The sequence below is a fragment of the Lithobates pipiens genome, unplaced genomic scaffold, assembly GCF_037356315.1.
Source record: "Lithobates pipiens isolate NorthernLeopardFrog02 unplaced genomic scaffold, aLitPip1_a1.2 Scaffold_18, whole genome shotgun sequence".
Taxonomy (NCBI): Eukaryota; Metazoa; Chordata; class Amphibia; order Anura; family Ranidae; genus Lithobates; species Lithobates pipiens.
Genome location: NW_027507758.1, coordinates 298,007,999 through 298,022,251, shown reverse-complemented (window position 1 = coordinate 298,022,251; position 14,253 = coordinate 298,007,999). Strand labels below are relative to the sequence as shown.

Sequence of the window (14,253 nt, the reverse complement as noted above, 5' to 3'; positions counted from 1 at the left end):
GCTCAAATCCAAGCAGAATATATATACTTATAATTATATAAGGAGCTAGAGGGGTGTAACCACATGTTAAAATGAATATTAAAATAATGTTCTCAGCTAACCCTGCACAGAACTATACGCCCTTACACACATCTAAAAACTTTTGTAATAAAAAAATGTAAAAGATTCTTGGTTGGCGTTTATTGGAATACATTTTCAGGCTGCCCTGCTCCTTTAGAGTTATCCTTATCTGAACAGGCCTTAAAGTGATTGTAAAGCTACATTTTTGTTTTTTTCTTTAAATAACAAACATGTCATACTTACCTTCACTGTGCAGTTTGCTTTGCACAGAGTGACCCCCGATCATCCTTTTCTGAGGTCCCTCGTGGCTCCTTCCCACATCGTATAACCCCCTAGGAGAATGGGGGGTTTACCTTGCGGGCACGCTCTCAAGTCCAGCATTTGCGTCCATAGACGCAGAATGTAGGACTCTGCCCCGGCGCCCGCGTTATTGGATTTGATTGACAGCAGCGGGAGCCAATGGCTGCGCTGCTATCAATCTATCCAATCAAAACCCGAAAATCCTGGGCAGAAGAAGAGCGTGTCACCGTCGAGGGAATTACAGGACTCAGCTGAGTATGCATAGGATGAATTGAGGTGAAAAAACACGAGGGTTTACAACCCCTTAAAAGGGGTTGTAAACCCTTACATATACCCAGTGAAGAGACTATTCTCAGGTTATGCATAGAGATGAAACAAATCATCCTACATGTGTTGTACAGGTTTATCTGCAGTCTTCTCTTCATCCATTAAAAATGTTGCATTTATAGGCTTGTTTGAGAGTTCAGAAAAAAGGGGGCTGCAGAGCTCAGTGAGGAGAGCTGTGAGAGCTGATTGAAGGGGAGAGACGCACCCCCCTTCACAGCTCACAGGAACAGAGCTGAGACTGTCAATTCTCTTTTCTCTTAGTGGCAGGAAAACTTGTCAGAAGTGACTCGGTAGTGTTGGTAGTGGGGTTCAACGGATCGTCACCGATCCGCGATTCGAACTGGTCACCCTGTTCCGATCGGCACCCGCCGCGATCTGTGGTGCGCTCTGTGGCCTCGGCCTTAGGAAAGGCCACGGTTTCGACCTAGCTCCGGAGCAGCGGCCATCTTGGTGCACCCGGTGGCCATTTACAATGTGATCGCTTCGTCAAATGAAGGAGCGATCGCTTGTAAACCAACATGTACCCAGCTTACAACACACCACCTGCTTCTGAGTGCCCCACACACATTTCTGTCCCCTGCCTATATGGTGCCATAACTCACCAGAATCCCTGGCCAGGAGATAAATGGGATTGGGGACGAGTCATCAATTGCGATGACACTGGTATCGACACAGTCAGCAGTATCTAGGTAGCAAAGCACTGAGGATGGATTGTCCGCGGTATGGTACCACCCTCCTCCATGCAACTCTTCCCATCAGATACATGAATCTGAAGCCTGCAACATCGTGTGTCGTATGGAGGAGTGACAGAGTTCTAAAGAGGGTCTCCGACACTCTTTATGCAATCCTCCTTTGTCTTTGTCCCCACCCCCTCATCTGCTGCCATAACCTTCTAGTTGTGGAGGTTACTAGATCTAAGGGGCTGGTAAAGACTCTCATCAAGAGAACCCAAGTATGCCCGCCCTTTCTGCCCAGCTGCTCTATCCATAGAAGCTGTACTACAGCTTCTATGAATGGAAACCAGATCTATGAATGGAGGGAGCAGAACTATCATTCGCCGTCCTCCATTCCTGGATCAGGTTTCATTCATAGAAGCTGTAGTGCAAATTTTATCTGGTATTCAAAGTGAAGACAGATTCATAAACTATCACTTTTATGTGAACACCCTCTACTCTTTTAGTAAATGAACTCCACTGTTTCTCTAGTTTTATGTAATGATTAAGTTATACACAATGCATTGAGATTGATTTTTAATGAAGGAGTAGAGACTGATCACTTACCATAGTAATTTAAGTGATCAGTCTCTACTCTACTGATCTCTACTCCTGTAATTCGTAACGTAAATAAAGTAAAGCTATGTTCTTTTCAGGTACCCAGTGCACTAGAACATTCTGTGTTTCTTTTTCTTGCACATAACCGGGTAGCCTTTGGTAAACAAACCCCATGGTGAATGGGTGAAATAAAGGCTAAGGTGTCCTTTTATGAAGCAGTGAAATCTATTCACTGCTTCATTCTCCGGCATTCACAGAGGAGATCTTTCTCCTCTGTGTGGCACTTTATGAAGCGGAGTAGATCGCTTCACCCTTGGAGGAGTGAAGTGATCTACAAACGCTTCTAACACTGGAGAGCAGCCTCTAATACTGGAATCTCGTGAGACTTTACGAGATTACAGTACTAGAAATTCACAGATTCACAGAGATGTCAATTTATTAAGCAGTGATAAATTATCACAGCTCAATACACTGACACACGGTGTGATTAATGTTAGTGAAATAAAGAGTCCCCCTACATAATATATACATGTATACACATACAGACATTATATATACATGTATATACACACACATTATATATATATATATATATATATATATATATATATGTGTATATATATGTATACACATACATATGACAGGGGGACATGGTTACAGTGTTGGGGGGTCTGAACAAGGCATAAGGAAGTTAATTATCTTCCTCTTTCCTCCTCAGATCCCCCCACATTCTCTCTTCACTCCCCGATTCTCCACCTCTGAGCTGGTGAATCGGGGAGTGTGAATTCTGACACAGATCGCCAGTGAAGCGCTGAGATCTCAGCTTCATAGTGACCGTTACTGTGTCTATGAGGATTCTCAGTGTGTGGAGATAATCAGCGGGAGAACAAGTTCAAACACTTCTCCCCCGATTATCTCTGGTTTATATACTGTTTATGGGCTGTGATCAGCGGCGATCCTCTGGATCTCCACTGATCACTGCTTCATAAACGGACACCTAAAACAGATCTTTCTCTAGTATAATCATTCACTAGAAAATAACTTCCACCTTATGTACATAAAACTGGCCAAACATGGAGCAAACATGGGCCAGTTCCTGATGAACCTCCCACCCAATATGCCTCACGTCTAATCGGATGCAAACATTGTTTGGATACTACTATAACTGCCAGGGACGGACATCAAAATATAGTAGCCACAGTGAGAGACTCATCCATCTGCACTGCCTAGTGTGGATGGGTGAATGTGGGAAGTTAAATCTATATGGTTGATTTACTAAAACTGGAGAGTGCAAAATCTGCTGCAGCTCTAATCGGCTTCCAGTTTTTTTCTTCCTGTTATCAAAGCTTCATTTACCAAGCTTAAAGAGAAGTTCCCACCTTGATAAAATTAAGTCACGAGTTACAAATACTGTAGCTGCTGACTTTGAGTGTTAGGACACTTACCCTGCGATGCCACGATGTCGGCACCCCAGCCAATTTTCGGATCAGCTGTCGGGGTGCTGCCACCGCCATTCATAGTAAGGGCAACTGGCAGTGAAGCCTATCACGCTGTGTTTTCTAAATGGCCCGGAGGGGGGGGGGGGCGCGCTAACTTCGGAGGGAAGTTAGGTGAAGGGTATCTGTCAAAAACGGCAGATAAGCACAGGTTCCACTTTTGGGTGAAACTCCACTTTGTTAGAAGCTAATTGGCTACCATGCACAGCCGCACCAGATTTTGCACTCTCCAGTTTTAATAAATCAACCCCATATGTATATGACAATTTTAGGATGGCTAAAGATTTTTGGTGATCCAGTGATAATTTGGAAATTGGTGTGTAAAAAGTTAGATAACAAGCTCAAAGGTTGTTAAAGGTTGTCTGAAAAACTCCGTATAATCCATTCATCAAAATAACACATAAAAAAAATTATTTGGAATTTGATCATGTGTTTCTAACACACATAGCAAGAACAGGCAGGCTGGATCTTTTATCAGATTTGATGAATGATTTTATGACTTTCAGGATTTCCTGTAGCTGATTCTTTGTTTGTTTCCAGGTTTGCACACATTCTGTGGCTCTAGAATAGACGTTAGTCTTCCTGCTGGAGGTTTCAGTGTGTTTTTATTATAGAGAATGCTACATGAGTAGGAATATCCAATTAGGCTAGGTTCACTAGCCGATTTTGATCCAATCTTCAGTGCGATTATGTAATGCAACTTGGATGCGGTTTGCATATTGGGCCAAAATCGTGTTGGAATTGCACCATAGTAGTACAGGAATGTTTTCCAAAATCGCACTGCATGTGAATGGGCATCATTTGAAAACAATGTGGTTTCCATTGTCATGCAGTTCTGTGCGACTCAAGTCACATCTGAAATCACACTAGTGTGAACGGAGCCTTTGTAGGAGCAGAGAGATTCTGGTGGGACAAGCAGCACTGATTGTGATGCTGGTCTGTGCTAACCACCCATATCTGTAAGTCAGTGAGTGAATTACTCCACCAAACTCTCTAAAGTGGTTTTTACCTTAAAGGGGTTGTAAAGTAAAATTTTTTATTTTTTTAAAATAACAAACATGTCATACTTACCTCCACTGTGCAGCTCGTTTTGCACAGAGTGGCCCCGAACCTGCTCTTCTGGGGTCCCTCGGCGGCTGTCTCTGCTTCCTCCCGCAGGTGCTTCTCGCGTTAATGCGAGCTCCCTCGCATTGGTGAGAAGCACTGCGGGCGCGCTCCCGTGATACAGCCGGCGGCTATAGCCGCTCGCTGTATCACAAGGCCCCGCCCCCCGGCGCGCTGCGTCATTGGATGTGATTGACAGCAGCGCGAGCCAATGGCTGCGCTGCTTTCAATCCATCCACTCCAGCCAATCAGCGGCCAGGCTGAGCGGCGAAGAGGATGGCGGGGGCGAGCGCGGGATTTTCGAGGGGTCAGGTAAGTAAAACGGGGGGACTGGGGGCGCCAGCAGTGTGAGATGTTTTTTCACCTTAATGCATAGAATGCATTAAGGTGAAAAAACATTTACCTTTACAACCCCTTTAATACCTTCTCTGTTAAAAAAACCACTACTATCAAGTGGAGCTACCCCGCCACTGCTGCCCCTTATACTTACAATAGCCCAATCTTGTTCCAGTGATGTGCATTAGACTCTCTGCTCTCTACCTCCACATTGGTCATTGGATTCTGCTGCTGTCAACACAGCTTAAAGCATTTGTTACCCCAAGACTTCATAGTTTTGATATATACCTGCTGTACCATGTACTTGTATTCGAAAGTATTCTGTTCTCTTTGTATAGCTTCCTTAATGTGAAATCCCTGGTGTTCCTGCTAGATCCATTGCCTTTCTATTAAAGAAGTACAGCCAAAGCTTGTTTGATTGTACTTTTGTGGATCACAGGAGTGCAGATCGTTCTGCACGCCTGTAACCCGTTTTCAGCTGAAGTCGGCTGACGTCACAGAGTCAGTCCAGGCCTTGGCAGGATTGCAACCATATGGTCAGGATCCCCTCAAATGCCTGGACCTGCACCCAGCTCAGCCTCTCAGCGAGCCACAGAGAGCCTGAGTCACAGCCCAGCGCTCCAGTGAGTGCGGGGGGGGGGGGGGGGCGGTCAGAGCAAAGAGCTGCTGACTAACAGTCACCAGCTCTCTGCTCTGGAAGCTTTGAGAACTGAGCGGTTGGGGATATTTGATCGCTTGGTTCTCAGTGTTATTGCTGGCAGGGGACAGATGTAGCAGTGGACCGATGGTGCATCCACCTAGTTAAGTAGGATTTAAAGGGTGTTCCCATACGCATTTAAAACTGACCACACTAAGCAGGAGAGCACTACTTGGTCAGTTCTCTAGCTATGCTGGGAAGTCTGTGTGCTCTCCTCCAATGATCAGACTTGTCCTGACATGCCCCCCCCCCCCCCCCCCCCCTGCACAGCCATTCACTGGCAAGCTCAAAGTGCTGCTGCTTCTCCTCACCCCAGCTCTTGTGCAGCTGAGAACAGAGGGAATGTGATCACTTATGAAAGGGGGGGGGGGGTATTCATAATGTTTTTTTTTATATCTATGCAAAAATGTTTTGCCTTTCATTTCTATTTTAAACTGAATGGGTTGTTTTACAAGGTGATAGTTTACAATCACTTTAGGTGAAGAGATTGGGCAAGGGACTGAGCCTAGCTCTGTGTCTATGGACACGTAGCCAGCTTGGGAGGATAGCAAGCAGCTTGCTATGGTGGGCACTCAGTGTGGGGGGAGGGAGAGCAGAGTGAGGGGACCCTAAATGAGGAGGAATGGGGCTGCTCTGTGCAATTGTTTTGGCAAGTATGACATGTCTGTTATTTAACCACTTGCCAACCGCCGCGCGATGATGTACGTTGGCAGAATGGCACGGGTGCACAAATGGGGCGTACCCATACGTTCCTCGTCATCGCAGGCTGTTTGGTGTCCGTCGGTGGCCCACGATTGTGGCAAGGAGAGGCAGAACGGGCAATTGCCTATGTAAACAAGGCATTTCCCTGTTCTGCCTAGTGACATTACAGGTATCTACTGCTCCCTGTCATCGGAAGCAGTGATATGTCATGTTCTAGTGAGCCTCTAGTGAGTTCTAGGATGTACAGTTAGAACACACCGAGGGAAAACACATAACCCCTTGATCGCCCCCTAGTGTTTAACCCCTTCCCTGCCAGTGACATTTATACAGTAATCTATTTTTAGCACTGATCGCTGTATAAATGTCAATGGTCCCAAAATAGTGTCAATAATGTCCGATCTGTCCTCTAAAATGTTGCAGTCCTGATAAAAATTGCTGATCGCCGCCATTACTAATAAATAAAAAAATAAAAAATGCCATAAATCTATCCCCTATTTTGTAGACGCTATCACTTTTGAGCCAACCAATCAATATTTACCTATTGCCTTTTTATTTTTTTATTTTTTTACCAAAAATATGTAGAAGAATATGTATCAGCTTAAACTGATGAAGAAATTAGTTTTTTGGGATATTTATTATACCAAAAAGTAAAAAATATTGCCTTTTTTTTTCAAAATTGTCAGTCCCTTTTATGTTTATAGCGCAAAAAATAAAAAAACCGCAGAGGTGATCAAATACTAGAGCTGCACGATTCTGGCCAAAATGAGAATCACAATTTTTTTGCTTAAAGCGGGAGTCCGCCGGGACTCCGCAATTTTTTTTTTTTTTTTTTTAAAAGCCAGCAGCTGCTGACTTTTAAAATAGTGACACTTACCTGTCCAGCGCGCCCGCGATGTCGGCACCCGAAGCCGATCTCTAGATCGTCTCTCGGGTCCTGCCACCGCCATCTTGGGTATGGGAATCAGGAAATGGAGCCTTTCGGCTTCATTTGCCGGTTCCCTACTGCGCATGCGCGAGTTGCGCTGCGCAATAATGACGGTCCCCGCTGCCTCTGGGATCTGTGTGTGTTCCCAGCAGGCAGCGGGGCACTTGCGGAAAGGGGCGGGCACTTGCGGAAAGGGGCGTAATGTACGCCCCTTTCCGCAGAGAGCTATCCCGGAAGTGGGTGCAGATACCTGTACTGTACAGGTATCTGCACCCCCCTCCCCCCTGAAAGGTGCCAATTGTGGCGCCGGAGGGGGGGAGGGTTCCGATGAGCGGAAGGTCCACTTTAGGGTGGACCTCCGCTTTAAAAAGATCATGACTCTCTCACGAGTCTTGCGGCGTAAAATCTTTCACATTATACAAAAAATAATTGAGCTAACTGTACTGGTTATTTTTTTTTTTTAATTCATTAAAGTATAATTTTTTCCTAAAAAAATAACATTTGACCGACTGCTGCACACATACAGTGTGACGTAAAATATTGCAACAACCACCATTTTATTCTCGAGGGTCTCTACTAAAAAATATATATATATATATGTATGTGTGTTTGGGGGTTCTAAGTAATTTTATAGAAAAAAAAATGACTTTAACTTGAAACCAACAAATGTCAGAAAAGGGTTTAGTGTTTAAGTGGTTAACTTCCCTCATTTTCACACCAATGTGTATGCCTGTCACGTACCTAGTGGTGAGCCCGGAATGCAGAAGGAGACCTCTCTTGCGTCCCCGACTCACGGCCCCTGATGATGGTGACAGGAGGCACGGGAGTCAGAGGTAGCACGAGTGCCTGGCAGGATCAACAGCCGGTGGATGGATCTGGCTGACTTCAGGAACTGTAGCTGGACTAACAGGCCCCAGTGACAGCAGACAGGAACCAGTAGACAGCAGGAGACCAACAGGAACAGGTGGATCACTCAGGGGCAGGCACGCAGAAGAGTCAGGCAAGCCGGGTCAAACCAGACAGTCAGTACAGGAACAGATGCAGCAGGCAGAGGCAGGAACGTGGAACAAGCCGGGTCGATAACGGATGAGCACGGATGGACCAGAGGATGAGACAGGTGCAGAGTCGTAGACAAGCCGGAGGTCAGAGGCAGGCAGAAGGCAGGGAAGGTCGCAGGTCAGGCCGGGTCAATACACAAACAGATCAGATTCAGGTAATAGTCTCAGGAACGCTGTAGATCAAGCAGCAAGATCAGAAGGGAGAACTGGGGTTAAATAGCCCGCCTGGCGCCGGTAACCGTACACGCGCGCGGCCGCGAAGGCGCGCTCCCACGCGACTGCGCACAACCGTGCGACCGCGAACACGCGCACCAGGCACCCGCAGGCGCGCACAGACAGGTGACGGACCACAGTCCCCAGCCAGCCTTTCCTGACAATGCCTTTGATCTAAAGGACAACTTGTTACAATGTTTAGACTTGGTTCCAATGCAAAAAAAAATTGTGATTCTTGGCAGACTGCCATTTTTTTTTTTGTTTGTTTGTTTTTTCTTTCTTTTGAGGGCTGTGGGCTGTAGCAGAGCTGAGAGAATTCTCTGCATAGAAAAAAATTGTGAAATACTTTTTTCAAGATTGCAACGGGGGAAAAAAATCGTGATAACGATTAGTCATGTAGCTCTATCAAATACCACTAAAAGAAAGCTCTATTTATGGGGGAAAAAAGGACATAGATTTTGTTTGGGTGCAACGTTACACGACCGCACAATTGTCAGTTAAATTGCCACAGTGCCGTATCACAAAAAAAAATTTGGGGGGGTAAGGGGAGTAAATTCTTCCGAGGCTGAAGTGGTTTAAAAAAAAAAATAGGTTTACAATCACTGTAAGCTGCTATCAACATTATCAGCTAATAAGTATCAGCACTTCTATTTAGTCATGTCTTTAACGAATACAGATATAACTGAGGAACACGTCCACAGGTGATACAATTGTACTTATTAACTGCACAAATGTTACCCATAAACCTATATTATGGTAAATCTAATCAACACTCAACTCTAACCTAATCCAAGTGCATCTCACCAGCTCTTTCTTTTTGCAACTAGTAGAAAGGGTAAAGAACATTTTTTTTTTTCTTAGTTTCTTGTGAAAACAATACACTAGTGTAATTGTGTGTATGTATAAAATATATATATATAATGCTGCGTAATATGACAGCGCTATATACTGTAAGTACCTGTAATAAATACAGGGTAGATAGAATAGGCTTAGAGTAGGGGTGGGAGTAGATTTAGGCCTAGATAGAATTTAACTGGAATTCCACTTTAAAGGGGTTGTAAGGGTTTGTTTTTTATTTTCTAAATAGGTTCCTTTAAGCTAGTGCATTGTTGGTTCACTTACCTTTTCCTTCAATTTCCCTTCTAAATGTTTTTTTTCTTTGTCTGAATTTCTCACTTCCTGTTCCTCCTCGGTAAGCTGTTCAGTGAGCTGTTCTGGCTGACTAAACACCGCTCAGATGATGGTGTTAAATTTACTGAGGAGAAACAGGAAGTGAGAAATTCAGACAAAGGAAAAAAAAACATTTAGAAGGGAAATCAAAGGAAAAGGTAAGTGAACCAACAATGCACTAACTTAAAGGAACCTATTTAGAAAATAAAAAAACAAACCTTTACAATCCCTTTAAGGACACACGGGGGGTACAAACATTGAGGGTTCTTTAGTTAGCAATACACCCAGCTCCTTCGATTTTTCTATCCAGTTTTGTCAAGCTGGTTGATACCAACAGAGCCATCCATGGCTTAAATTTTGACTGATTCAGTAGGAATTGTGTAGATTTAAAGACATGTATTTGTGTGGATTTCAAGACGTGTATGGCCAGCTTTACAGTTAGAGATTAACTTTTTTCAGATCTTTTACTTTTTCTCAGCTTCTGCAGCCCTGTACTGAAAACTACAAGTTCTGGTCTTTTAGTGCCAATAAACAGATATATTATAACTTTAATATGCATTTTCTTATGTGGTGCCCATATCCAATTTTTAAATGTAATTATTAAAGTATAATTATTGCCAAAATTAATATTTTTCTTTTTTTTCATTTTGGATAGAGTAAGGGAGGGTTAATAACCCCTGCCCATTTTTTGCCATCTGTGTCCCACAAAGTGAGGGAATCCCTACAAAGTGAGAGAATTCCTGGCTGTCCCCAGAGTCACCAGAACCAGTTCCCTTATTGGAGAATGTCCTGTTTTGGAGACAACACAACATTTGGGATTTTCTTTTTCTTTCACTTTCAGTGATGATGGTAAACCGGACATAGGACGGTGAATCTCCCCAACAGACAGTAATACAAATCTGACGGGTGTTCTAATCCATCTCCACTCTAGCCAAAAAAAATTAAAATAAAACTTTTGCCTTTAGGGCCGGTTCACACCGTTCCCATATCGTGTATTTTGACAACCCATTCATTAAAATAGGCTGCAAAATTCACTGAACTGCGGAAAAAGTAGTGCCTGTACTACTTTTATAAACACACTGCACCAAATCGCATGGTACTGCAGCACCATGCAATTCAGTACCAGCAAAGACACTGCATTTGCTATCTGCGTTTGAGGTTCCATTAACATTACATTGGCACCCACATGTAGCTTACAAGGGGTGCTGGAAATGCGCACAGAACATGCCTTTCCTGCACTGCTTTTGTGTGTGAACCTGCCCTTGGTTATACAGTAAGACTAATAGCTTTTTCATTTATTCTTGGCATCATATGGCTAGTAAAGTTACATTTTACAGCAAAAAATGAATGAATGCAAAGTAATATAGGTCAATATAGAAACATGGCAAGGTATGTAGAATATCACAATCTAAGTCCTACTAATATTTTATTTACTGTTCTTACATGTACATTATCTGGTCACTGTTTACACTGTGTGTGTATTTATTATGGGAGTTATAGCAATATCCATAAAAATTAACTGCACTGAGACTCCTAGTTTTATTCCATTTAGTAGGCTTGTAAGCCATATGTACAGGATTGTCCTGTGATATAAAAAGCTAAGTAAATAATGATTATCTATCAGCGTTATGTTGGGAGGAGGTGTACACCCTCTCTGTAAATGTAAACTTTGTATTCCATGTATATACCTAGCTGTATAGCTGTATTCTCCTCTGTGTCAGACAAGATTTTACCCTACTTTTATTTATTTTTAATTTTTTTCAGTCTAAAGCATCACCCACAGAGTCGCCCAAGAAAGATGTGACAAGGAAGCCCGCCTTGGGAAAATTTGGAAACCTTTTTAACACCAGTAAAAAAAAACAAGTCAAAGGCAACGCTGAGTCTCCAACAAGCCCTACTGAGAGGTCAGTGACTACATTTAAATCAGAAAAAGAGGTTTTAAAAGAACGGAAGAAAGTGATCTTAGTAGCCTCCACTTCTAAAGTACAAACACATGCACGCAGTTCACTTAGCGTTGAACCTGCATCAGATCAGGTCACCCAGCACACCTCAAAGGACTCTGCACTCCCTGTTGATCAAAGTGAAAAGGAGACTACAAATGGTAATATTGCCCTTACAGATAAGAATACAGAGAACACAGTGGTGAAAGAACTTCAGCAATCTGTAAGTGAAAGACCTGCTGTTCAGACCGATACGTTTTCAAATAGCAGTGAAATATCGGCACAGAACTCAACATCTAAGACTGACACCCAGAACAGTACTGCACCACTGGTACAAGAAATAGAGCAAACTAGCAGTAAAGGTGCTACTGCACCCACTGCTGCACTTTCAGATACTAGTCATAAATCTGTAGTGAACGTGACACCTAAAGTCAACCGGCAGAACAGTAATGGGAAAAGTGTGCAATCTCCTGGAAGAAGAGGCTCTACAGATGGAGAAACTACTAAGTCCAGTGTGAGGAGACTTCAAGTGTTTTCACAAGAAACAAACACTACCAAAGAGGAGTCCCCCAAAATAATGCCAAGGAAGAGTTCGAGGTTCTCTGGCAAAGTAACAGACTCAAGATATAAAATATCAGATAAACCTCTTCAGAAAGTGGGAAGCACAGAGAAAATAAACTCTACAAGGTTACCCTTCCAGGTCACATTGCCAGGGGATTCACAAGACCAAGGGTCAGCACCAGCTGAACAGTGTCTATCTCCAGACAGCGCGGGTGGCAGGAGTAATTTAAGAAGACAAGCAAGTGGTAGTGACCTCTCACCAGCTGTCAGTCCTTCAGAAGGTGACGTATTTACAGGATCTCTACAAGACAAACCAAGGAATCTCAGTGCTAATGGACAATCAAATAATGGAAAAGTTTTAGCATTTGATATCTATTTAAGTAAAATTGGAACAAATTCTCCCACAACCACACGAAGCTCTACCAGTGGAGAGACAATGGAGAGAAACAGTCCCAGTAGCAGAAAACCAAACAGGAGGAGGCGATCATTTAAATCCCAGAGCAGTCAGAATGATGAGAAAAAAAATGAAAACATCGTAACCCAGGATGATGTTTTTGATGAGGGTAGCTTTAAAGGTACACAAGAAAAATTTGTCATGCCCGATAGTAGCATAAAACCTGATCCTCTGTCACCTGAGTCTAACAGCACTGTATCAGCCAACCAAGAAATAAAGGCGGGAGCTAATACCAAACTCTCGCCTAAGGGTGATTCAGACAAAGATAAACAGCAACACCCAGCCTCCAGCCCTCTGAAGAAAAAAAGTCCTGCTGCCTGGGCTCCCTCTTCTCCAACTGTTCGCAAAGCACAGAGTAGAGATTTCGTGTTTAGAAATCAGACTGTAGCAGCTGCTGCCAAAGTATCTGAGTTTAACCAGCCTGCCCTTGTTTCTACAACAAAAGACGCCTACGTGGAAAAGGCATATGTGCCTGGATCCTTAACTGGAAGTGGAGGGGAGGATTTGAATGATACTGTACGGGACATAAGCCCAACAGCAGCAGGTGTTCTCCCACAGGATAGGAAGACGAAACAAGAGAGCATCCAGGGAGTGCAGGCTCAGAGCAAGACCGAATCAGACAATGCTAAAAGGCTTCATTCAGAGGCAGTAAAAGCTAATGTTTCTTTGAATGACCGCAATAAATCGACAGTAACAACTAAACTCAATATGTAAGTACATATTCCTTTTTATATATGTAATATCACTAAGTTCATGGACCTCTCATGTATAGACAAAATAGTAAGATGATTGTAACATTGCAACTAAATGCTGAATGTCAAGATTGGGTTAATATTTCTGTTTCACAAAGCTGCCCATAGATTCTAGTGCTTGTCTCGGTTACCTTGAACCTTACACTTAGCTGTATGTTATACGTAATGAGAGGATCACAATGTACACATTTAGGTAGGTTCATCTCATAATACAGACAGACTTGAGTACATAACAATGGATGCCTGACAGGGATCGTTTGATTGATGTTGTTGCTACACAGATTATTGCTTCAGGGTATGAAGTTTATAAATGCCGTTAGATTATCGATTAGGACACAGTAGCTCTAGCAACAGCATAACATAAATAATTCTGATGATTGCCTAAATAAACAGCATCTTTGCACTGGAATTAATAGCGGAATTCTAGGGTGTGCCTACTATTTTATATCTGACATGGTAAAGGAAGCAGTGTTTTTATCCTTCCTAGTATGATTCATCAGACTAAAGTGAAACATTCTATGCTCATTTACTACTTTATTAAGAACACAACTAAGAATGGCCTTTTGCTGCTTTAGCCTACCTCAGGGGTATCCAACTTTTTGACCTTTCTGGGCCACATTGGAAGAAGAGGAATGATCTTGGGCCTCACATAAAATACACGAACAGTAAGGATAGCTGATGAGCAGAAAAAGTCAGGCAGATCACAAGTTAATGTTTAATAATATAGATATTATAGATACCTATCTAAATAATAAAACTTTGTATTTTTTTTGTAATCATTTTTATTCTAAAGGAAGGCAATATAGGGGTTGGTTTACTAAAGGCAAATAGACTGTGCACTTTGCGAAGTGCAGTTGCTCCAGAGCTTAGTAAAGGAGCAGAAGCTC

At 43.0% G+C, this 14,253-nt stretch overlaps 1 protein-coding gene across 3 annotated transcripts in view; it reads left to right on the top strand.

Moving 5' to 3' along the window:
• The window catches only part of CRYBG1 (crystallin beta-gamma domain containing 1), a 333,633-nt gene that overhangs the window by 226,536 nt on the left and 92,844 nt on the right, over positions 1 to 14,253 (top strand). For all 3 annotated transcript variants that reach the window (XM_077487171.1, XM_077487172.1, XM_077487173.1), the window contains one exon: positions 11,424 to 13,324. In XM_077487171.1, coding sequence (XP_077343297.1) covers positions 11,424 to 13,324 — 1,901 coding nt within the window. The remainder of the gene's footprint in view (positions 1 to 11,423; positions 13,325 to 14,253) is intronic.